Source organism: Rhineura floridana, chromosome 1 (assembly GCF_030035675.1).
Source record: "Rhineura floridana isolate rRhiFlo1 chromosome 1, rRhiFlo1.hap2, whole genome shotgun sequence".
NCBI classification, from domain to species: Eukaryota; Metazoa; Chordata; class Lepidosauria; order Squamata; family Rhineuridae; genus Rhineura; species Rhineura floridana.
Genome location: NC_084480.1, coordinates 44070650 through 44096253, shown reverse-complemented (window position 1 = coordinate 44096253; position 25604 = coordinate 44070650). Strand labels below are relative to the sequence as shown.

Genomic DNA, 25604 nt, shown 5'->3' with positions numbered 1-25604 from the left:
CAGTTAAGAGTTTATGAAAACCATGATGTAATGCAGCTAGTTAAATTTTAAACACTGAACAAATTCCCTTTATCACCTGTCAAAGTCTATGCAAACAGTTTTTCATCAGTCTTATTTCGTATCAGAATCATACGTAATCACCTAGGGTTTTTCTTTTCAGTCCCAAATATCAAGTTTATATTTAACCAAAACTATAAAAATCCAGGACACATTCAGCATAGCTTCAGTAGCAATTCTCCACTATAAAATGGAACTTCAGAAACACACACGTCAGTGTCAGGTAATTTTGTTCACCTTTTGCTATTTTAAATCAGTTATTCAGAAGGGCAGTACAATATCTCACAGAGAAGGTCAGGTCTCCTGCTCCCCTGGGGCATTCACTATAGCTGTCCAATTTCCCTGCTTTTGAAAGTTTGATAGAAATATCTGTGGGCTATAGGTACGTTCTTAAACTGCAAGGTTTTTTGCCTATTAGTGAATTTCTCTGCTTTTTAATCCGGGAGATAAGAAATGGGATCCTGTGCAAGCTTGCTGAGAATGGATTGATCATTTGCATGCTTATTGAGTTCAGAGGGATATACTCCCCTGCAATCATGCTTAAGATAGGTGAAACTGACCACAGGGAATGGAAAGGGGAGGATGAGGAGGGAGGGGAGGAGAGCAGGAAGGAGGGGGAGGGGAGAAGGACAGGTCTGATCATTTGCATGTTTATTGAGTTCAGTGGGATTTACTCCCATGCAATCATGCTAGAATAGGTAAAACTGACTGGGGGGAGGGAGGGACAGCTGGAGTGGGCAGAGAAGGAGGAAGAGGGGAGGGGAGAGGAAAGTGGAAGGAGGGGAAAGCCAGGTCTGATAATTTGCATGCTTATTGAGTTCAGTGGGATTTACCCCTATGTAATCATGGTTAGGATAGGTAAAACTGACCATGGGGAAGGAGCGGGGGAGGGGAGAGGGCAGCAGAAGGAGAGGAAGGAGCAGGGGAGGGCAGGTTTTATCATCTATTATTATTATTATTATTATTATTATTATCTACATGCTTACTGAGTTCAATGGTATTTACTCCCATGCAATCATGCTTAAGATAGGTAAAACTGACCATGAGGAGGAGGGGGAGGGGGAAGGAGGGGGAGAGCGAGGGGAGGGGGAGGGGAGGGAAGGGGCAAGAGGGCGCAGATAGGAGGCAGGAGAAGAGAGGGTTTGTTTGATCAGTTGCATCCTTTTTGAGTTCAATGAGATTTACTTCTGTGCAATCATGTTTGAAAATGGACATGGACTTGCCTTCAAGTCGATCCCAACTTATGGCGACCCTATGAATAGGGTTTTCATGGTAAATGGTATTCAGAGGTGGTTATACCATTGCCTTTCTCTGAGGCTGAGAGGCAGTGACTGGCCCAAGGTCACCCAGTGAGCTTCTTGGCTGTGTGGGGATTCGAACCCTGGTCTCCCAGGTCATAGTCGAACACTAACCTGGGGGAGGGGCAGGGAGGGGAGGAGTGGAGGAGATTGGGTGGGTGGGCACTGAGCAGAGAGGAAGCCCCTTTCCTTTCTAAAAGGAAAGCATTGTGAATAGTATCATTGCTTTTCAGCGTTTCCCCAACCTTTTTATTCTGTAGAAGGCACATGTAGTCTCCCACCCAAATTTAAACCAAAGCTGTCCCTGGCCACATCCACACCAGACTGTTATTTCACTTTGGGCAGTCATGGCTTCTCTCAAAGAATCCTGGGAAGTGTAGTCAGTGAAGGGTGCTGAGAGTCGCTAGGAGGTGCCCTGTTCCCCTCACAGAGCTTCAATCAGAGCAGCTGACTGTTAAACCACTCTGGCCACTGGAGCTCTCTCAGGGGAATAGGAGTCTCTTCTTAGCACCCTTCACAAACTACACTTCCCAGGATTCTCTGAGGAAAGCCATGACTGCCTCATGTGAAATCAAAGTCTGGTATGGATGTGGCCCCCTGTTAGGCAAACCAAGCAGGTGTGAGTCTGGCTTTTAGAACAATGACAGTTGGTTCTTACTGAGCATGCCTGACATTATCATTCAGTTCAATGCAAAATTATTAAATTAATTAAAAATCAGCCAGGCATTTTTTTTAACTTTTAAACTGCAGAAGATGAAGGTCAGAGTATCAGGCAAGGTCAGTAACAGGATTACAGGTACTCTGTGAACATGACTGATTTTTAATGAATTTCAACAGATTATGAAAACTCTGAAAGAAAAAAGCCCAAAACGGGTCTGGGTTTTCTCTCTCTCTTTTTAGACTTTGAACTCTTGATTCTTTCTGACTTTTGTGTATCACCATGAAAACTGAGTGGGTTGTTAATCAAGCGTTTCTGAGTTCACGACTATAGGTTCTGTAAGGTTTTGTTTTGAAGTGAGCTTACGGGAAGCATCAGAATGGCATGGGGGTAACATTGTGGAATGTGAAAAATCCATGCTGGCTATAGTATACAGCTACAATCTGAACTTTTCAGACAGTAGTGAATAAATAATATTCAGCATTATATTGCTATAACTCTTTCATTCCAAGAGCCTCAAACCATGCCATAACAATGAACATTCACTTCTGAGAATGTAAATAAAAAGAAGGGCATGAACCTAATCCAGGTCTGTGTGTAGCCCATGTGTGACAGCCATGCACAAGTGTTACACTGGAGGGCAATAGCAACTATGTCACACAGGAATGCTTTAGTGTCACTATGCTACCATCACCTTCTTGTAAAAAAAGGCAAACCTTATAGTGAAAGTTATTCCTATAACCTTGGGATATTTTCAAGGGAAGCTAATGCAGAGTATCAGAGCAAGTGTCAGTGTGCACTGATTCCCACCAGAAATGGTCCCAGCTGGAGGAAAAATGGTCCCATATTCTTTGCACCAACTGCATGAGTATTGAGCACATATACCCAAATACACAGGGGATATAATGGGATAACTGCTGTATGGTGGTTCTCAAAAAGTGTTTTGTGGTGTGGGTCTGGTATCCATTTTGCAATCAAGGGCACACTCTAATCTAGTCTGACAACTGGAGCACCTCCTCGGGCTGACCTACTGAGAATTCTTGCCGTGCCTGCTCCAGGCTTGCTCATTTCCCTCTTCAGTGATGAGAGAAGCTGGTTGGGCATGGTGACCATCTACAATAACGTGGTGTTGCATCAATTTTCCATGCTGGGTCCATTTGCACTGGGAAATTCAGAGGGGAGAAGCAAATGATTCTGCTCCTCTCCTGCCATCAAGGTCCTGATGCCTATCGATCCCCAAAAGACACTTACAACTGCTATCTACACAGCATAACCAATACCCAAGCTCCCTTGACCCCTCCCTTTTGCTGTCACTATAAAAGCTCTACAAGGCCGATATGCTACCTTTGCAATCTGTGATCTCCCTCAAGTGACATGTGCTGTCTCCCCAGAGAAAAGGATGTAGAGAGTAGTTGTGAACTGACTGCACTTGGCTGGTGATAGGTACAAGGAAGCCTAGCTATTGTACAAGGTGTTGTCAGGGTGCACATCATAATGCTTGTTTCATATTTCCTTTGCAAGTACATGATATTTGGTGACAGCCTCCTATTTCTTTCTTTCCCTGCTCTACACAGGCTGCATTGCTGTGTGAACATTAAAGACCACACACACACTAGTGCCTTCCATATGCACTGTCCACATGTTCTACGTGCCAAAATGTGCTCTGCACGAGCACAGAACACATATGTACTCAAAACAAAACATAGCCTATGTGCACAATCTATACAAGCTTCTCATAACAAAATAAAATAAAATAAAATAAAAACCCTGGATTGACATCTAGCACCACCTGAGGGTGCTATACACCTTCTTTTAGGGGAGTATGTGATTTCTACAAGAACATAGCACTTAAAAAAAAAAGCAACAGAAACTTGTTATAGTTTGCATGTAATCCTCTTAAGAGCAGTTCTTTGAATTTGCCACCATTACTAGGAAATTCACAGGACAGGAGTCTAAACTGATTCCTTGAAGTGCTGTTGTGAGCAGTGTGTCAAGTAAAAGACATGAAAAGGTTGTTCGCCCTTATCCTAGCATGGTGGAGCCAGAAATATTTAAATATAGTTTTTTGCTAAAAAGGAGTAATATAAAATTAAAAGAAGCTCTGTTTATTTCTGGAAAATCAATAATTTTGAATGATATCCATACCAGAAATGCAAGTGTCAAATCAATGTCTATATATCCAACTGCATCTTTCCAATACATGTACACATGACCATGCATACATAGATTTTCTATTCAGAGTATCTGCACAGAAAATACTTCTATATTTAGCAGTTCTGGGGAAGGCAATGATGGAATAAAAAATCCAGCTCACTGCCTTCTTTTTCTAACTCCCTCTAGTGGTTTTGTAAGGTAAGCAAATCCCCTTTTCCCCTTATTCCTTTGAGTCCAGTTATTCTATCCTTCATCAGAAGTAATTTAGAAATATTGGATCGTGGCTAGTGTGGTGCTTCCTTCCCTGGCTCTCCCTGTCAGGTTCCTACCTGCTCGTGGTTACTGCCTGTCTCTAGGCACCACCAGGAACTCCACCAGTCCGGACCGCTCTCTCTTATGATTTCTCTCCCCGCTCTAGCACAGATCTCAACAGATCCCCCTGCTAGGCAACCACCAGTAACGTCCCAATACTAGTATTCCCAGAGACTCTGAATACTGGTATTGTTATTCTCTTCACCGCTGCCACCATTTGTTACAGTTCCCCTTCAGCCTTGGTCATTACCTTACCCTCCCTTCTGGTCTGTGAAACCCCAGCCAAGGATCAGGCCTTTGGTAAACCAAATTAAGTATTTATTACAGATAACAAAGCTAACAAGATTAACAAGATTTCTTCTTAAGGCACATAAGCATATGGTTTTACTCAATACTAATCCGAACTCCACCTCCTTCCTTCTCCACTCTCTCCTGGCAAACAACTCTCTCAAACCCCACCAAGCAATCCACTCTTTCTCTTCTCCCCCCAGATTCCACAATTCACCACCTCACATTCACCCAGATTTACCTGTCATCCTTTCATTTATACTGTCAGCCATTTTAAACATTCAGCCAATCATCAAGCATTCTATTGCCTATTCACTCCCCCTCCTCTTTCACTACTTACCATGTATACTCTAAACAACCAGCACTTACCATATATACACTAATATATAGGAACATCACAGCTAGCAATCTACTATACAGAATCCAATCTATGTCTCCTTCCAAACTAAAGCCGTTGCAATGGCATTTCCCCTCTATACATACATTACACTTCAGGAACTGCAACAGCAAGTTATCAGTCACTGATAATCCAAACAGGAAAGTAAAAATTTCAAAGTTCCAATTTTTCAGGTAAAACTATTCAAACTGATAGTATTATGAAAAGTTAACCTCTTATCAACACAATTTAAAAAATGAGAGCTCCAGGGTAGTAACTGCCTCAGCCAACCATGCTACTCACTTTTTATTGTTATACATAGGCTTTAAACATCTATGTACACTTTTGGACAGAACCAGTTTCAGTACAGAGCAGCAGCAATGGACAAATATAATATTTCAAGACTGGTTATTTCCACAAATATAACACTGCACTGTAATTTTAGAGCAGATATAAATATTTTAACATTTTGGAGGAGAGGTTTCTCTTATCCTATATTCTGTAGTGGATAAAATAGCGTGCTGCAGTTAGAAATACTCCTATAGTTATAAAGGATAATTTTGAGGACTGCAATGTGTCAAGCGCTATCCTATGCACATTTTCAATGGGCTTACCCCCAAGCAGACAAATTACTTAAAAATGCCTCTACTAAGATGATATGAAAAAGGGGGAGGGGCACTAGTGTGATGTCTGCATATCATCCTTTTCACTTCACAATAGTTTTTATTTTTAGTCATACGCAAATTTAACTGAATAATCATGGGTTAATCAACTAAAACCATACAATTAACAAAGAATTCTTTAATTGGGTGCCAACCCTGATTATTTTGTTTTTGGAAACCATGTATCATCTCATTGATTCAAAATTCAAATTAACTGAGGAAATTATAATTTTAATGAAGAGCTTAACAATTCCAGTTAAATTCAAAAGAAACTGATGAAAATTTTAAAAAAATTAAATGTGTCATGTGATGCAATGATGAATAAGCAAAGCACATCACCATCAAAACTGACTCAATGTCACAGTATGCCACTTAAAAACACTCTTGCAGCAGCTAGTTGTTCTGCAAGGCTCCTGTACAAAATTCCCATACTATTATACTGCAATTGGTACTTTCGACAGCAAACTTTCCACCTTTGGCACAAAACTGAAAATTACAGTCATTTAAAGTTTTTTTTAAGACCTCAGGAAACATTTGTCTGCCAAACTAAACACTCTACAACATTCTTACAACTAAGTGCCATTTTACAAGATTTACACAGAAGAAGGCCAGGTCTGTTCTTATGCTTTTACATTTTTAAGACACTGACATGCTACAGCAACAGAATGGAATAAAATAAGTATTCCAGCTACCAAAGCCAAAACAAGCTCTGAATATGGATTAGAACAGAGCAAAGGACTGCACGCACATCAAAAAGATTACAGCAAGAACCAACCCCCTCCCCACCCTTTCAACATACTATTTTCTAGGAACACAATAATAAAACTCAACAAGCAGCCTACAATCAGTACCTGACTTTAAAACTATCTTCTGCTTCGAAGTGTGCTGTAACACAGCACAGAGGTTTGGAGACCCAAGTCCATTCTTAAGAATCTGGGCAAATTTGTTGATTCCTTTGCTACAATCCAGTATCAATTTTTCACTTAAAGAAATCATTACAATCTTCACATAAGACAAAGTGTACTCTTTGGGTTTATTTTAAACCCCACTGTCTCCAATATTTAAAAGTTGTTGGAGGTGTCTTAAATGAGCCTTCTTCACTGGTCATTAGGACTTTATCCTAGGTTAAAAGGAGGCTTCTGATGACATGTCAGAAATGTTGGATTTTCCACTAGTTCTATTTTTACCTTGCCAGAGTGATAACCAATCAGATGAACCAGAACTTGAGATTCCCTCCAATCCAAAAGCTCTCCACTCTCCTTAACAGAGACAGGCCTGAACAGCATTTAGCAACAGCAACGTGTGAGAGCTGACAACATACCTTGCAACTAAGCACTGCCAACATAGCTACAAACTGCAAGATGAAACCAGCACACAGCTGCACCTTTTGGAGGAGTTCTCAGTAAAAAGAGATTTTCAGAGTTATTACCTGGCAAAGGCCTATGGAAAGTTAAAGCCGGAAGATTGGCTCTCCAAGCATCTGAGCCAAACCTTTCATTACTGCTAGAAGAAGCAGATAGAATAAAAATTATAACCCAACCTGTCCTTTAAAATGTAGTAAGATACACTTTTTTAAAAAAGGACTCATTTACTAGAAGATATACAGGAGACTATGGTCTAACATCAGTTAAAATCCAAACCTGAATAATTCTACCTTTTCTTTTCTCCTGGATTTTCATAGTCTTCTGTCGTGAGTGTGATGAAGCATGGGTGTTTGGAAAAGAATTATTTCTTTATCTCCTATGCGAGGTATACAGATATAAAACTTCCATCAATTAATTGCTTTCATAGAAATACATACAAAATTGTTTAGATGTGTGAATTTATCTTTGAAATACATATCGTATGAGAATTAGTCTAGAGAAAGTCAAGTTGATGTGTCGCATGAAAATTAGTACCACTTGATTTGCCACTAGCTGTAAACTCTCCACAGCCACTTTCATTCCCTTCTTCCGCCCCCCAACTTTGTTCCACATAGCAAACAGCTTTTGAAGTGAAGTGAGCTTCAGAAGTGTTTTATCATATGGCTGAGGTTAGGAAGGAGAAGAATAATGATGATGTTTGCAAACAAAAAACCCTTTTGAAAGCTTGCTGGGTGCCTAACAGGGCTCATCAGATCATGGCCAATTATTCCCATGGGACTTCTTCACATTCCCTTGGATTGCGCCCAATGTTGACAGAATGAAACTGTTTTCTTAATAACAGATGCATGACTGCAGTGTAAAACATAGAGATATTGGGTCAGAAATATTAAGTCTGCAATTCTATGCACATTTATTTGGGAGCGAGCCTTGCTGAACTTTATAAGATTTACTTTCAAGTAAACGTGCACAGGTTCATACTATATAGGTAGACAAAATGCGATAAAGGGGAGGAAATTTTCCGACATAAATAAAAACATATAACTGGTTATGGGGGAAAACATGAACATTTACTTCTGTTTTAACAATCTGAGAATTCACTACTTACCTGTTTTTCTCCAAAAATTAGATGTCTATTTAAGAGGTGCACACATGAAGGCATGCAGTTGTTTTCAAGGTTATACAAAATATTCATATATGAATATTTTTGCAGAATTACAGGGATTACTGGAGGTTGGGAGGGGCTCAGCTGGCCCCTCTGCTGTCACTTGACAGCACTAGGCCTGATTGCTATGCTAGTTCCAGGTGGGCAAAGCCTGGAGCAAGCTTCTGCCTACCTCCTACTTTCCACACAAGCATGAGTGATGGGGATATGGATGCAACAGCGGCTCCATCATTCTATCATGCCCTGCTGCTGCTCAGTCAGGGTTTAAATTGTTCTTGTTGTGTTTTGTGAGGTGGTCCAAAGTTAGGGATGGCCCGATCATCTTATTTATATTCTGTGTCAATTTCACATGTGCTTATTCACAGTCCTTCCTATATCTTACATTTTAAAAAAATGAAAAAATTGCATTCAAATTGTGCTCTTTCTCCTAAAATATACATTCTGTATGCTTTTCCCTGCATTTTCCCATTAAATACGTATTTTTGCATTTCTATATATAAAATACATATTTTTGTGCATGGTTTTAAAATTCTGAGAAGTGTGTAATCTGATTGGCACTTGCATTCAGATCCATATTTCAGTTCTGGACTGGCGAATTAGGTTGGTTTGCTTTACAATGTGGACCAAATTAATTTCTCCTCCTTCCCTGTTCCAAGGTCTGGTGTCTTTATTTTCTTCTTTTTTAAAACATTTACAATGAAGCTGCTTGTTAGTGACAGCGCACTTACTTGGCAGCATAGCTGGTGTGTGCTTGGCAAATGGGACCACTAAAGTCCCTGGGAATGTCATTATGTGAAGGTGTAGTATGGTGTGACGTAGTGTGGTTAGCAGGACACTGTAGGGAAACAAGATAGCTGTCCCTATGTGGCGACCATGGACCAGCTCGTACAACAATTAATAAGTAACACAATTCCCCCCATCTCTTGAATCTCAGACAACTTCTGCCCCATTCCCAAAATGCCCCCCCCACAACTTTTGTGTCTGTTCAAAGGTCTGGCAAGATGGGTTTTCACAGCCCTGGTATTATTTTGCAACAGCTGTTCATTTGAATGGTGCTTGTTCAAAGAATTCCCAGTGGAGTGTACTTTCTGATCAACATAATGTAGACATTTGTACATGAGAGTTTATATTTTATATTGTTTAAATTATGCATTTATATTTTACTTAACTATATCATTTTAAGCTGGTTTTATAAAGATGATATCCCATCCATAGTTTGTATGTGTGCACACAGGTAATACTGGTAAACGGCAGCTTTCTGCAATACTGACCTGGGATTGAACTAGACTGTGTGAGAATGTATGCTCAACTCTCACTTCATAGTCAAGTTTCTGATGAAAGCTTTGGTAACTTATTGGTAACCCAATGTAGCCTTTTCCCAAGTTTCAAAACAATATTTTACCAAAAATTACATGCAAGAAAATGTCATTTCTCTTCCCTTCCCTTTGTCTTTTTTTGTTTTTTTACTAGGGGCTCCACCCCAGCTTGCTTTGCTTGCCAGGCCAGCCTGCTGTCACCAGTGCTTCCCCTCCCTCCCCCCACGGGTCACTAGTGCTCCCCTCCTCCCTTCCCCCACGGGTCACCAGCACTCCCCCTCATGGGTTGCCAGCACTCCTCCTCCATCTCATGAGTCACCAGCCTTACCCCCATGGGTCACCAGCCCTTCCTCCCTCCCTCCCTCCTCATGGGTCTCCCCCACCGGTCTCCCCCCTCCCCCCACCTGACTAACCAACCTACCCACCAAGGCCCAGGGCCAGCCACTGCCGGACGCCTCACTCACCTCCATCCACTCGCTTGCTCACCTGCTTGCCATGGGCGCTGCTGCTACCACTGGGCAACTCGAGCAAGCATCAGGGCCATTGCTACTGCTGCCTCAACTTGCCTCACAATGTAATGCTACATATGAATGTTTCTGTGCAGGCTTGTGCCTGCATAGAAGAATGGAGTATGATGCTTACAAAAATATTATATAGGAAGCAAAAACATCAACATGACAATGCAAAGGGTCCATATAAAACCAAAACAGTTTTTTGGGGACTAAGGGGGGTAAACTTGATTTCAAAAAAGCCAGTTTAGAAGCATGCTAACAAAATGCGTCTCCCAAATTGCTGGTTCTGAGCCAACATTTTGAGACACCATGCTTCTTTATTAAATTTTAATTATTACAACAAGAGCTGCAAATTGTATGTCAGCTCTCAATTAATACGTAGCAAAGCATGCTCCCTTGTGTTAAAAGGAAATGATATTGTCTGTGTGGTAGAGAGGAGTTTTGTACATTATGTTCTATCAGATTAGGCTTTGGTAACTTTATGAATTATGAGCTGTCATCCACTTTTTCATCTGCTATAGAATATGCTTCTTGGAATTGGGAGCTATAAATAAGACAACAGATGTTTTTTGTTGGCTCCAATTGGAACCTTTTTTAAAAAAAGTTGCCTGTAGTTAAAGTGTCTGCTATATTCTACTCCCCCCTATGGGCCACTTTGAAAGTACATGTTATTTCATAAAAGTAATGACACCTTTTCAATAAGCCTTCCTTAAAAAAAATGCCATGTTCAATGTAAAACTGTAAGGGAAGCCTTGTGTCCAGCTAGCATGTGTGTCTGCTCTGACTAGTATCCAGGTGATAACTTCAGCACTCCTGTTCTCCCTTTTAACCAGATTTACTTGGACTGAGGAGCCCTTCAAAACAGAGGACTCATTCAGAGGACTGACAGCCCTTCAAATATTTAATTTATATCCTACATTTGGTCTAAGGAGCTATACCCCTACATAGTTCTCTCTTGGCTGACAGGTACCCTGGGAGATACTAACTGGCCAAAGATTTCCCTTGTGGCGGCTGTTGCCCAGTTTAGGCAGGAACATGGTGCTGATTTGCATTATCTAACACCAATTTGGCATACAATATATTTCTCCTGGACCCTGTGAATGACTTGCCATGGCTTGTATTGTATTGAAAAAGGAGCAAGTACCAGTTGGTAAAAGTGTGCCATTATGCATAAAAAATGAAGAATTTTAAATGCCTAGAAAGCAGTAACTAAAACAACATTTCAAAAGATGATTGTTTAAAAAAAGGTTTTTAAAATGCTTTGCATGCAAAAGATCCGAGGTTTAATCCCCGGCATCACCATGTATAGCTGGGAAGGGTTCCTGCCTAACCTCTGAGGAAACCCTGCTAGTCAATGCACACAGTACTGAGCTAGATGGACAAATGGGTCTGACTAGGTACAAGGCCTCTCTCTGTGTACTTAAGCACATTACATATGGTCAGTGCCAAAGTGCCTACCTTCTCAAAATGCTTTGATGGGATGATATTAAAGGGAAAGAAACTGAGCAGCAAAATCTACTACAAATTAAGTAATATAAGATTTCAGTGATCCTATGGTTGCGTTGATTGCTTTGAAGTTATTCTCCACCTTAGATAGTCAGTGTTTTCCGCCAATACCTTGGATCAGTCTCCTATACAATAGTAGGTCATTATGCTTCAGAGCTCTCTTTTAGGTTTCTAGTTATTCATTAATTATATGTTAAAATTTATGTATTTAGTTATTTTACCCCCCCTTTTAACCTACACAGTTCCACAAGAGCCCCATATATATTCATTAATAGTTTAAGAATGTACCTATAGCCAACAGACATTTCTATCAAACTTTAAAAAGCAGGGAGATTGGGCAGCTATAGTGAGTGCACCAGGGGAACAGGAGACCAGACCTCCTCTCTGAGATATTGTACTGCCCTACAAATTTGTAATAATGCAAACACAACTTGGCTTGGTCTTTCACAGTCCAGTCCACGTCCTGTGTAGCTCGGAAGAATTTGGTAACATGTGCTTGCTGTTATGTTTACACAGCATCACTCAACATGGCACTAGACCAGACCGGTAAGGATGTTCATGTACTATAGACAGAAAATGCTGACATCAGAATGCTCAATTAAGACCTTTCCATTACAGAAGACAGCCTCACTTAGAACTTAAAATCTACTTATTTGAATTCTGGTTAACAGGAAATGGTTAAAAAAAAGGGAGCTGTGTCCCAACTAGTTCTGGTGAACTTTTCTTCTAATAACCTAGTGCACTTATTCCTAAGATAACTAACGTTAACACCACCCACAGTACCTGAATATATACTTGTACATGATTTTTATCATGCTGAATTCGCGCAAGCAGTTAGAACAAGCTGTACCCTAATTATCCTTTCTTTTGAATCTTACAGCAATGTACAAAATATGCATCAATTAAAGCTGCTCAGAACTGAGCTGATATGGCAATTACCTTAACCTATTGCACCTCATCATAGTTTAGCTACAAAAAGAGCAGCAACCCTCTGGGGGTATTTTAGGCTATTTACTTATTTTCTTGTCCATCACTTCTTCTTTCCTGTTCTCTACAAGCTGGTTTTTTTATTTTTAAAAAGATACATAATAGTGCAGTCCCATCCATGTCTATTCAGAAGTAAGTTCCATTGAGTTCAAGGGGACTTAATCCCAGTATGTGTGTCTAGGACTGCAGCCAATCACTCCACCTATACTGGATGCCTTCATATAAAAAGCATTCAGTATACATAGCGAACTTAATTATTACCATCTGTGGAAAATATTTAGCAGTTTTTGCCCAATGCAAGCAGCTGGTCCATCAAAGGCCCATGCAAAATCACCTGAACACATTGACAGTACTCTAGCAGTTGTGAATTTGGAACTTCAGCTACAAATGAGGGGCGGAATACTTTTTTCTATCTTGAGCCACATTTCCTTAGGTGGAATCTGCCTGGGGCCGCTTGCTGGTGATGGTTGGGGCAGAAGCCAACAGTGGGTGGTAAGAAAGCCCTCTTTCTCTCCACTCAGTGGGCTGCAGGAGAGGACAGACAGGTCTTGCTAGAAGTCTACAGTGATCACTTTCAGGGAGTTTTTCAAATTAAGCCATGGGCTGCAGGTTGCCCACCCTTGCTATAAAATAAGTAAGGACTTCCTGGTGCATTTTAGTCATTATAGTTTCCCTACTGTGTCAGCAGAGAGACAGGGGGAGTGTGTCCTTGTTAATTCTCCTTGATCTCTCAGTGGCTCTTGATACCATTGACTATGGCATTCTTCTGGAATGGCTCTTTTAGGTGGGGTTGGGCGGCACTGCTTTGCAGTGGTTCCAGCCCTACTTGGTCGTTCCCAGAGGGTGGTGCTTGGGGAATGCTGTTTGGCTCAGTGGAACCTTCAGTGTGGGGTCCTGCAGGGTTTCATTTTATCTCCCGTGCTGTTTAATATCTCATGAAATTGCTGAGTGGGGTCATCTGGAGTTTTGGAGTATGTCGTCAGCAATATGCTGTAGACACACAGCTCTATTTCTCCTTTACATATGCAGATGTGGCAATGGATGTACTAAACTGGTGTCATGCCTTGGTAATAGTCAATAAACTGAAGCTTAATCCAGACAAGTCTGAGGCAATGTTAGTGGGTGTTTAGACTGGATGGGTTGTGGTCCATTCTGGATGGGGTTACACTCCCTCTGAAGGAGCAGATACATAGCTTGGGGATACTCCTGGATCCAATACTGTCACTTGAGGCTCAAATGGCCTCAGTGGCTCAGAGTGCCTTCCATCAGGTTCAACTGGTAGCCTAGTTGCACTCCTATCTGCACAAGGATAGCCTAACTTTGGCTGTCTATGCTCTGGAAACCTCTAAGGCAGACTATTGCAATGAGTTATATGTGGGGCTGCCTTTGCAGATGGTTCAGAAACTCCAATTAGTGCAGAATTGGGCGGCCAGACTGCCGACCGGGGTAAATTGGTTGGTACATATAACACCAATTCTGGCATGGCTGCACTTGCTACCAATTAGTTTCTGGTCTCGATTCAAAGTGTTGGCTTTGACCTATAAAGCGGCTCAGGACCTCAGTATCTGAAGGACTGCCTCTACCCATATGACTCAACTGTACCTGCACTCGTCACCAGAGGCTCTTCTTTGTATGCCTCCTCCATGGGAGGCTCACAGGGTGGCAACACAAGAGCAGGCCTTTTCAGCGGTGTCCCCCTCTCCCACTATGGAATGCTGTCCCGAAGGAAGCATGCCTGGCACCTTCTTTATCCATCTTCAGGCACCAGGCCAAGACCTTCCTTTTCACTCAGACCTTTGGGCCGGTGTGCTGCCTTAAGTTAGTTTCTTTTGTTTGGGTTTTAAGTTTTTATATTATATGTTTTTACATTTGTGTTATATTGTATGTTTTAAAATGTTTTTTATTGTATGTTTCTAAATCTGTTGTAAGTCGCCTAGAGACCATTGGGTATGAGGTGACCAACAAATATAACAACAACAACAACAACAAGAAGGAGCAAGCACCAGGTTACAGGAGTAGCTACTCTAGAATGGAAATGGACCAAATGTACTGTCAGGGCCAAAATAAACATGCACTTAAGCACATGTCTGCTTTGGCCCCAAGTTTGCAATGTGTAGGTAGAACCTGAATTAGGACCAAAATTATGCTTATTCAGGGTTATCTGGTTTATTGTGTTTTTCCAGTTATCCTGTACACACATGAACCCAAACCCATCATAGCAGCATCCAAACACATGATAAAAACGACAACAAAACCCACCACTAGATTGCCAGTGGACACAGTGACCTGGTTCACATGCAACAGTAAACCAGAAACCATGGCTTACTGTGAATCAGCAGCAAACATTAGCCTGCTGCTCACTCATGCTCAGCTGCTCCTCTCTGTGTTGCACCAGGAGGAAACCAAACAGAGTGCTGGCTTAGCATTATATGCAAACTGGGCTAGTAAGACTAAGCACATCTAACTGTTCTGTTACCATCTAAATTCTTTATTTTTAAAACTGCTCAAATATTTAGGAAATATTGAGAGCAAAACTTCCAGTATTTCAAGGAGTTTATTTCAAGGAGCTAGAAGACCAAAGTATTTAAGATTTTTCCAACATATCTGACTCAGAAATAAAAAGGTTTCATCATATCACTCCCACATCCTGAAGACTATCATCTTGAGCCCAGTACAATAAACTGGAACCACATTTAATCCTACTTTCTCTCAATAACTTTATAGTTTCCTTACACTATAAGCACACTATACATCATCATTTGGACTCCCCCCCCAGCATGCTGTAATTTTGCCAGTAGACAAGCTTTGCTTTTAATAAGTTGATCTGCAACTTAAACAGCAGTCTCCTAAGGCAATCAAATAATGAAACACACACGCAGGGACTTGCATGTAATCTGTCAGAAGTTTGCTCTGCCCAACTCAATTGGTTCTCGCAACGTTAACTGTTATATAAATGTACATTCACAACCCTTAGGTATTCAAAAAGCGCACATATTTCTGTGCTCCATCCATCTCTCATTTGCCACTATTCCTTCTCATCACCACCTCCCCATCTCCATTTCTTTAAAGGAATTCACAGAGAAATATACTTCTGTTGAAGACCACAGGTGAAGCTAACAAGGCTGCCCCTACCATTAGGCTGTTCCTCTTGAGCTCCCCAGCCATTCCCGCTCAGTTGCCACTTGGCCTGTTCCGGGCCACCTATTCGGGCCCCTTGTCTCAGGTGCTATGAAGGATGCTATCTTGTCACCAGTGTTAAAATAAGATTCAACTGCCAGTCCAGTAGCTTCAGAATGTGGGATGGGCTTTGCCTCAGGCAGCAGAATGTCTTGGGCTCGTCCAGGAAGCCAAAGATAGTTAAAGACTTGCTTTTATGATCATATTGCATGTTTCTTACTGCTACAAACTACCTTGTTGCTTTCTATGTTCTTCTGAGAGAAAACCAGAATAGATTTTTTTCCTTTTAAAAGTCTAGATAGATAGATAGGTGATAGATAGGTGATAGATAGGTGATAGATGGATGATAGATGGATGATAGATGGATGATAGATGGATGATAGATGGATGATAGAAGCTTAAATTGATGTTTTTGTAGCCTTTTTGCAGTCATATCACACTGTTGGCTCATATTCAGCTTGTGATCAACAATGCCAAGATCCATCTCACATGTCGTATTGCTGAGCCAAGTATCCCCCATCTTATAACTGTGCATTTGGTTTCTTTTTCCTAGGTGTATAACTTTGCACATCCCTGTTAAATTTCATTATGCTGTTTTCAGTCTATCAAGATCACGCTGAATTTTGTTTCTGTCCTCCAGGGCATCAGCTATACCTCCCAATTTTGTATCTGAAAATTGGATAAGCATTTCCTGCACCTCCTCATCCAAGTCATTAGTTAAAAAGTTGAAGAGCACTGGGCCCAGGACTGAGCCCTGCAGTACCCCACCTGTTACATTTCCACTTTGAGAAGGAACCATTGATAAGCATACTTTGAATGTGATTCTTAGCCAACTGTGGATCCACATTATAGTTGTTCCATCCAGTACCCATACTTATTTACAACTTGGCCTCACTATTTTATTTGCTGTTCTTATTTTGTTGTTTGTATGGTGGATGTGTACTTTATTGTTTTATATGTAGGCTGACTCATTTGGTATAATACGGAATACAAATAATATAAACACAGTAAAATGCTTTATGTAGTTATAAAATATAAATATGAAGCAGCTCTAAATTTTCCTTCAAGCCTATGAAAATCATTCAGGGGTGATTCCAACATAGCTTTTCCCTAACTCATGCTCTGGAAATTGGTTGGAGTGGTGAATTTTTGGCTTCAGATGTGCATCTGGCAAAGCACCAGCTAGATGAAAGACATGGCTGGATTCATGTATCTCATTCATAAGAAACACAAAGAAGCATGTCTATGGCTACACATAACTTCAGAATGTGAGAAGGGAATGATTATTATGGTTTATTATTACAGCATACTGGAAGCAATAATTAGTCCCTAGTTCTTACAGATAAAAAGGTGTTGCCATGAAATTCATTATTCTAGCAGCATTCTTAAGTGGAATCTACCGTGCATTTGGGGGAAAGTTTGTTTCATGTTTAGGGTCATAGTTAGAACTGGTACATTCTGATATCCATACTTAAAAAGCAAAGCAAAAAAAAAAGTCCCTCCGAATCAATGAAATGCATGTGGAAAAGATGGACTATATATAAAGAGCTTTCCAAATGTGTTTTTGCAGGTTTTCATATCAATATTGCAAGGCAAAGCATCGAATGGTCAACAAAATACGACAACTTCCTTAGGTGTCATATAGTATTTAAGAGAAGAGACGATATACAAAGGTAATCTAACAGGCACAACAACCAATAATTCTTCCCATATTTCTTTTTAAAGCTTTACAACACATGGCTGTAGTGGATAATCTTTATAGGTCTGATCCTATTTTCACTCAAGTTAATGAGGAATTTGGCTGATGACCTTGATGGGAGGAAGACTGCTTGCTCTTTCCTGTGCTATTCTGAACAAATATGGAATACTTGAGAACTAAGAGCATCTTTAGAGGCAAATGGTACTGTTAAGGCATTTCAGTGGTTGTCATTTATAAAAAAAAATTAACATCCTTCCAAATTTTAAAAAGGGGTCTATATGTGCTTTTAATATCTGTCTTGATATAAACAGTCAATGATAAATGCTACACCTCAGACAAACAGCACAAAATAAAAGTTATTTAGTTCCTTCTCTTACCTAAATATAATAAAAACTCTAGCTGTGTGTTTTGGAGGAAACATCTGGAGAAAAAACTAGACCAGCCTGTAACTGTCTTCCCCTTTTCATGCTGCTATGGCGAATTGGATCAATGTCTGTTGACGAGAATGATCAAGCTTCACTGATATTTGCACAATCAGTCTGGGCCTTTTTGTCTACTGCCGTCCAAATGTGAGCTTGTCTTCATTATTGTTGGGGGGAGGGGGGCTAATATCTACATTCAAAAGATTTGATATACATGTTGCAAGGAGTACAAGACAGGAAGTTGACATGATACTTTGAGTAGTTTTCGTTAATCAAATGTATAAATAGCCACTCATCTAGTATTCTGGTGTAAGAATTATTTCCAGGTAGTCAGGCAAGAAACTTTATTGAAAATGGTTCTTTTTTTAGGCCAGAAATGTCTTCCAAAGTGCGGGCAGGTAGGTTAGTAAAAAAAAGTTGTGGATTTTTAACTTTTATGAACTTCTTACAATGGATCCTTAATTATGGTCAACCATGCAAAAGTGACTATCCTGTCTCCCACTTCACAAAAAGGGAAAAACAGCCATCACTTCCAAATTGCAAAACCTTCCCTGCTTAGTCATCTGGAGATAATTCTTACTCACCAGAGGCAAATAAGCAAGTGACTATTCTCAAATCTGAGAACTGCCACAAGGCAGTCAGGGGGGAAATGGTAAGAAAAGCATGCATGCAACCATTGGGAAGTGGTGGGTGACACTGAATGTCTAAGCAATGTACTACGCAAGCATATGGTTGCCAACCACCTAGCAGTCCCACTGATGCCTGTAATACACGTTGGAGGATACTAGCTAGTCAGCAACTTGAACTTACATGGTGCTGACTGAGATATCCGCTGCAATGACCACCTCCTCCTGACCGTTAAGCATAAGATCATGCTTTCCCTTTTTCTTTCCAAAAACCCTGCAGTGCAGACACAGTTCCCACCAGCAAACAGCGTTACTGTTGGAAATGATCTGGAGCTGTCAAATCAGTCTTACATAAGGAAAGACTAAAACAGTTTTTACCAATGGTGCATAAACTGAAAGAGACAATTTCTTTGTGCTTTGAAAAATGAATAATTAAAGACAACTGTCAGCTTATTACAACAAGGAATTTTAAAAAGCCCATAGTGCTTTGATTATAACCGACTCACTGACTGTATATTCCAAAATTTTTGTGCCTCATTAGAATGTGTTTTTATGAAAACCCCGTTGTTAGGTTGGGGCTGCAAATCATTCATATTAAAAAAAAGGTTTGTTAGTATCCGAACAAAAATCTGGCCCAGAGAGGAAACTGCAAAAATACTGAACTGGTGGTAGATAAGGTAAGGATACAGCTTTTATTTTATTTTCACCATTATTATGCAGCATCAGTGCACTGGAGACAGCCTGTTCCTTGATGAACATAAGTTTTTTAAAATCTAGATGTCAGATTTAAAAAGAAGTAGCTCTTGTTATTTACCACTGTATTAATGATCATGCATTCCTCAACACTTTCCCCTCCTAACAGGCAAGACTCTGAAGCACATGGAGAGGTCAAGTCTCAGAACTGGATTTAGCTAGAAAAGGTCCTCAATAATGCTTTTCATAAAAATGCTTATGCAGACTAATTATTGTGGATTTGGAACAGCTGACTGGATTTGCATTTGCAAGAACTCCAAATCTGTTTTGTGGTCCATGTTCAAAAGCTAAAAATCAAGCAGCCACTATTTCTGAAATTTCTCTCTGTCAAGAGAAGAAGCAATCAAAATATAAAGCCAAGAGTAGTTCATAAAATAAAAAAGTCTTGTACTAATGGTTGTCACAGCATCTTGTGGCAATGAATTCCATAATTACATTTGTGACGCTTTAGTGAAGTATAACTTCCTTTTGTTTCTCCTGAATGTACAGCCAATCAATTCTATTGTATCACTCTTAAGTTCTAGTGTCTGAAGCAAGAATAATTTATCTCTCTCTTGTAATTCTGTCCGCACTTTTCATAATAATGACAGTTATCTTTATTCACCACCTTAACTCAGCAGCTGAAACTTCAGCAGCTGAAACTTCCGTTCATAGATCATGCTCCACATATGTCCCTTCATTCTCTGTATTCACACACTATGACCTGGTTTTCCCACTGCACAATAAGCAGATGTTGTCAGTGAGCTTTCTGCTATGAACACAGGACTTCATGAGCAGTTCTAACCAATCTGAACACTATCAGCATGTATGTGCAATTAGACATTTTTGTCTCACTATGTACCACTTTGCATTTTCTTAGGGAAATTTTGACTTGCTGTTTAGTTGTACAGTCATAGAATAGTAGAGTTGGAAGGGGCCTATAAGGCCATCAAGTCCAACTCCCCGCTCAATGCAGGAATCCAAATCAAAGCATTCCCAACAGATGGCTGTCCAGCTGCCTCTTGAATGCCTCCAGTGTCGGAGAGCCCACTAGCTCTCTAGGTAATTGGTTCCACTGTCGTATGGCTCTAACAGTTAGGAAGTTTTTCCTGATGTCCAGTCGAAATCTGGCTTTCTGCAACTTGAGCCCATTATTCCGTGTCCTGCACTCTGGGATGATTGAGAAGAGATCCCAGCCCTCCTCTATGTACTTTCATGAACCTGAAGAGTGCTATCATATCTCCCCTCAGTCTTCTCTTCTCCAGGCTAAACATGCCCAGTTCTTTCAGTCTCTCCTCATAGGGCTTGGTTTCTAGTCCCGATCATCCTTGTTGCCCTCCTCTGAACGTGTTCCAGTTTGTCTGCATCCTTCTTGAAGAGCAGAGACCAGAACTGGATGCAGTATTCAAGATGAGGCCGAACCAGTGCTGAATAGAGGGGAACTAATACTTCACGCAATTTGTCATAAAAGTCTGGACAGGTCCTTTTGGGACTCTTTACTGTTTATCTAGTTTTAAAGTATGAATAGAGCCCAGTTTAAATATTGGCTCATCCACAAACATGTTAAGTGGCCTTCAGTACCATTTCTCAGTCTTAGCTTCTCTTTTTTATCTGTAATATAAGGAATAATAATATTGGTCTGCTTCATAGGATTTTTTTGGTAAGAACTGTTGAGATTAAGTATTCAAATGACTGTTTAAAACTAAAGCTTTATAGCCTAATACACAACACTAACAGGAAGCCCTTAATCCGTTTCTGGCCCTGGCTTGAATTCACATGTTGTCATTGCTGGTTATTATTATTATTTATTACATTTGTATACCGCTCCATACCTGAAGCTCTTTGGTTAACAGTTGAGACCAGGATGCAAGTACTGCTTCTCTGAATATCAGTTTCTCTTTCAACAAAACACAAAAGCACATGTAGCTCTGAGCTGTAGTAATCCTCTTCTGAGCATCCTGAAGCTTCTTACACAAAAAAGGATAGTCATTCATTCACATGGACAGTTCAGTATGCCTCTTGCTATTGGTCGGTACTCGGTCTCCTTCTCCCAACAACAGATTAATCAGACTGTTAGCCTCAGCACTATCATTTTTTTTACTCTCAGTACTAATTTGTTTACAGCAAGGCATGCAGTCAAAAAAGAATCAGCTTTGACTATCAATAACAGGAATTACAGATGCAACTTAAATGGGTTGGGTTATGCTGAATTTACAGCTCAGTGCAATGATGACCAAGTTTTTGCTTGTACTGGAAAGCAATCATAGTGATGCAAACTGTGCTGTTCACCTGCTTTCCATTCATCACGAGACTTTGTGATGTTCAGTTAACAGGCAAGCAGCTGTGGAGCTTCTGTACTAACTGCAGCGGCGATAACGTTTGCATTCAGCGACTTATACTCTGACTTATGCCTTGAGAGAGAACCTGATTTAAGAGCTGTTTTAGGGTCCATATTACATTTATCTTGGAAAACACACAGTCCCAACCCCACAGGTAATGCTGAATGCAGGCGAGGCACTTTCCACAGAGAATTAGCAAGGTGAAGTGGTGCATTCCTGACCACCTGCTCCTCTGCAAATGCTTCTCCTTATTAAGGATTTCCTGCCTTACCATTATGAAGGAAATCTCATGTTTCCCTTGTGATACCCAGTTTGACCCCTTAAGCCACATAACTACTAGTTACCCCAACAAAGTCAGGATCGCTGTCTTAATAGTAAAAAAATTGACAACTATAGTTGTAAAGCTGAATGAACTGCTGCAAAGAATTTTATGTGCTCAAAGAGCTGTGTCTGAGTAATACTAATTAGTGCTAAACACTACTGCACATTTTGTTCCAAAATTCTCCTACAAGTCTCTCAACAATCTAGGCATATCTAACTTTGGCTGCTCCTCTATTCCCCATTCTACTGCATTCAAAGTTCAGCTATGACTAGTCTCCTAACACTACCATTTGCATGTATTACAATCAATGAAAGTGGTATGGAAAAAATTCCACTATTATATTTTTCTGTGGAAATGCTTCAATTTCCAAAATGCATTGTGCCTTAAAATTAATTCGTAACATAATGAATGGATATAATGCTGGTCAAATTGAACAGCTTCAGAGTTGGATTACTTATCCCTAAACATGCATATATAACAAATCTAAGTGTACTGGTCTCAGAGAATGTTAAAATTGGTCTGGCAAAAGTTTTCAGTCCCTTTATTCCCTTAATTGAAGGACAGCATATGCTATTATTGAGTTGTTACATGTTAAAATATTTATGACAGTAATAATAATTTCCAAATAAAGCTTTGAGTACAGCATTTAAACAAAGCTAAGTCTGCAATCTTATTGAAGCTGTGGTCTAATTCACAACTTATCTGGGATGCAGTCTGGGGGTGCATCTGGACTCAGCTTTGTCACTGGTAGCCTCAGTGGCTAGAAGCACATTTTATCAACTGCACTTGGTAAGATAGCTACAACCATTCCTGGACCAGGAGAGCTTGACCACAGTAGTTCAGGCACTGATGACCTCAATACTGGATTACCGCAATGGACTGTATGTGGGGCTCGACTTGCACTTGACCCTGAAACTGCATCTAGTGTAGAATGCTGTAGCATATAACTCCCCTGCTCAGAGATCTGCACTGGTTGCAGATTTGTTACTGGGTCAAGGTAAAGATGTTACAGTTGGTATATAAAGCCCTTAACAGCTTGGGACCAGTTTACAGACTGCTTCACCCCATGTGCCCACTCAACAGCTTTGATCTATGGAACTGGCACTGTTGCAAGTGCCACATAATACTCATTCTGCGCTTGTAAGAAATTGTTATTTTAGTGTGGCAGTACCTACACTTTGGAACTCCCTGCCTACTGACATCAGGCAGGCACCTTTGCTGTATCCTTTTGGCACCTGCTTAAAACATTTTTGTTTAGACAAGCCTATTCAGACACATAAATGTTGATGTGTTTTATCTCTTTGTAGTCTATTGCTTTTAAAATTGTTTTAAAGTGTTTTAATTACTTGTTTTAACCGTTTTGATTGATAATTTTAATGTTTTTGTAAATTGCTTAGAGATTTTCAACAATCAAGTGGCATATAAATATTGTTAAATAATAAATAAATAAGTCCCATTGAAGCCAACAGGACTTACCTCTGAGTAGACATGCACAGAACTGCACTCAAGTGTGCTTTCCTGCATTTTCAATAATCTCCCAAATATTCCAGTTCAAATACTTTTGGCTATTGGAAAAATATTTGTGATATTTATACAGCATATAAAATTAACATGCTCATTTTTTAAAGTTTTGTTCACTAAATGCAAGTCAAACCAACTTACTAATGAATCCCAATCTATTTAGGGCATCAGAAGATTTGCTGGAAACCCCCATCACTGGCTATATTCAGAAAACAAAAAGGCACAGAAAGAAGAGCTCTTCTTTCTCACAGCTGTGGAATCTCTCCACCTCCCACCCCGGAAAAATGCCAAAAAGACTAAGTGTCTTTCTGAGACACTGTAAGACCTTTGTTTGTCTGGCTTCTGTGGTCAGTATTTAGTTAACAGAACTTTAAAAAAATGTATGTTTTATTTGATTTTCGTTGATTGTATGTATTCCTTCACATTTATTGTTATACTCTTATTATCTTTGTGATAGGTAGGTAAGAATTAAAAGAATTAAAAGACATGATATATTAACCCTTCTGCTTTGAAATAAAAATTAAAAACTTGCTGGATTTTAGATAATAAAACAAACCCAACCACTCCTTCAACTTTAGAGTAATGTTAATATAATGCCACTGAATACATAAACCATAACCATTGTTAAATACTTAAATTGTAACACAAATGCCCTTTTCATTCCCGGCTATTAAGGTAATTCCTCAGATTTCAACCTTCAGACTGATTTCATGGTAATTCATCATGGACACAAGATTTTAAGCAAGATACACATCCAAAAGGTTTTATGACCAGCTGCGCTGCAGACATCTGTGTTCTTTCACAAGAAACAGTGTATCTGTAAATGGCATTAAACAAAGATTTAAGGGCATAGTGGTACAGAGTTAATAATTTCTTAGCAAGAACTCAGCAGCTGCAAATGACCATGTTTTGCAGCAAAAAAAAGTATTCCTTTATATGCAACCCCCAAGTAAAAAAGAACCTACAGACTGTGTCAGTAATGTATATTACCACCAATTAAGCATATACTTCAATTTTTATTAGGAGTCAGGGGGTGGGAGTTAAGTACCCCAGTATGCAATTGGCTATTTGAACGTAAGCAAGTGGCCCTAAATTAGAAAAACTGTCAGCTTTTGTTTTTCTTTTAATTTCAACAGCCATGATCAGATTGTAAGCTTTGACCTATTAGATACAAAAGACAGTGATGCAGCATTAATATGGCACAGTACACAGTATTAAAATGTCTATGTAAAAAAAAAACATGATTAGATTCCATTTCAATCATTTCAATCCATCAATTTGTTGTCTTACACATTTCTGGGACTATGAGTATTTACCAGCAGGTGGAGTCAAACATCAAACAGCGAGAGACGCTCACTAGTATGGGGGGGGGGGATACAATAACAAAAATACGCCAAATGAATTGAAAATTCAATCACTTTTTGTGTGTAATTGTTTTAGATTAAGTTACCTTGCCAAACTGTTAAAATATACCAATAGTTGACAAGATATTTTAAATGCTTGTGTTGTTTATATGTAATACATTTCAGTTCCCCATTCTCTCTATCTTTGTCTGCACTCTCAGAGAAAACCACCCTAGATAACCAACAGGCAGAAATAATACACTTTTGCTAATATAATTGAACAGAGTATGAATGTCTTTGATAATTCAACCATTCAGCATTTCAAGAAACTGGTGAACCCAGCAACAAAACAAACTATCTAAACAAGTAAAGATTTTAACTTATGGCTCAAATTATATTACAAAGTGGTATATGAAAATACCAATACATTTTTCAACAATATTGTTTGAAGAAGTTTTTAATGTGCTACCATGTACATGTATAAGCTTCAAGATTATGAGGGCTCATCCAGACGACTGTATAATGTGTGACATGATTGCTTTGTGTTCTCATTATTTTTCGGTCGTCCAGATGACCTCACATGCTTTTGCGCATTTTCACGTGATTAAATCCACTTTGGCAAAACTGCAAAAAATGCGATTTGCTTTTTTAAATTGGGAACCATCTGCTGTGCCTTCAGCCGCTCGGATGCAATACCGTGGACTTTACAGCTGTGGGCGGTTCTTGGGCGTTTCCTTCCCTCACTCCCAGCCAATCACGTATTTCCACTTT

General features: G+C 39.9%; 1 protein-coding gene and 1 long non-coding RNA gene across 4 annotated transcripts in view; one reads left to right on the top strand and one right to left on the bottom strand.

The window, feature by feature from the left end:
- PIK3R1 (phosphoinositide-3-kinase regulatory subunit 1) overlaps window positions 1–25604 on the bottom strand; it is a 77291-nt gene that overhangs the window by 29018 nt on the left and 22669 nt on the right. The window contains exon 1 of one of the 3 annotated variants that reach the window (XM_061619623.1): window positions 6657–6925. The exons of the other annotated variants lie outside the window; for them this stretch is intronic. Within the exon in view, the coding sequence (XP_061475607.1) occupies window positions 6657–6801 (145 nt within the window). The 5' untranslated portion in view covers window positions 6802–6925. Of the gene's footprint in view, window positions 1–6656; window positions 6926–25604 lie in introns of those variants that run through there. 3 annotated transcript variants of the gene reach the window in all.
- On the top strand, window positions 202–25604 carry LOC133381097 (uncharacterized). Its single transcript, XR_009761621.1, has 3 exons — window positions 202–280; window positions 17400–17502; window positions 23654–25604. It is a non-coding gene; the product is annotated as an uncharacterized LOC133381097 (long non-coding RNA).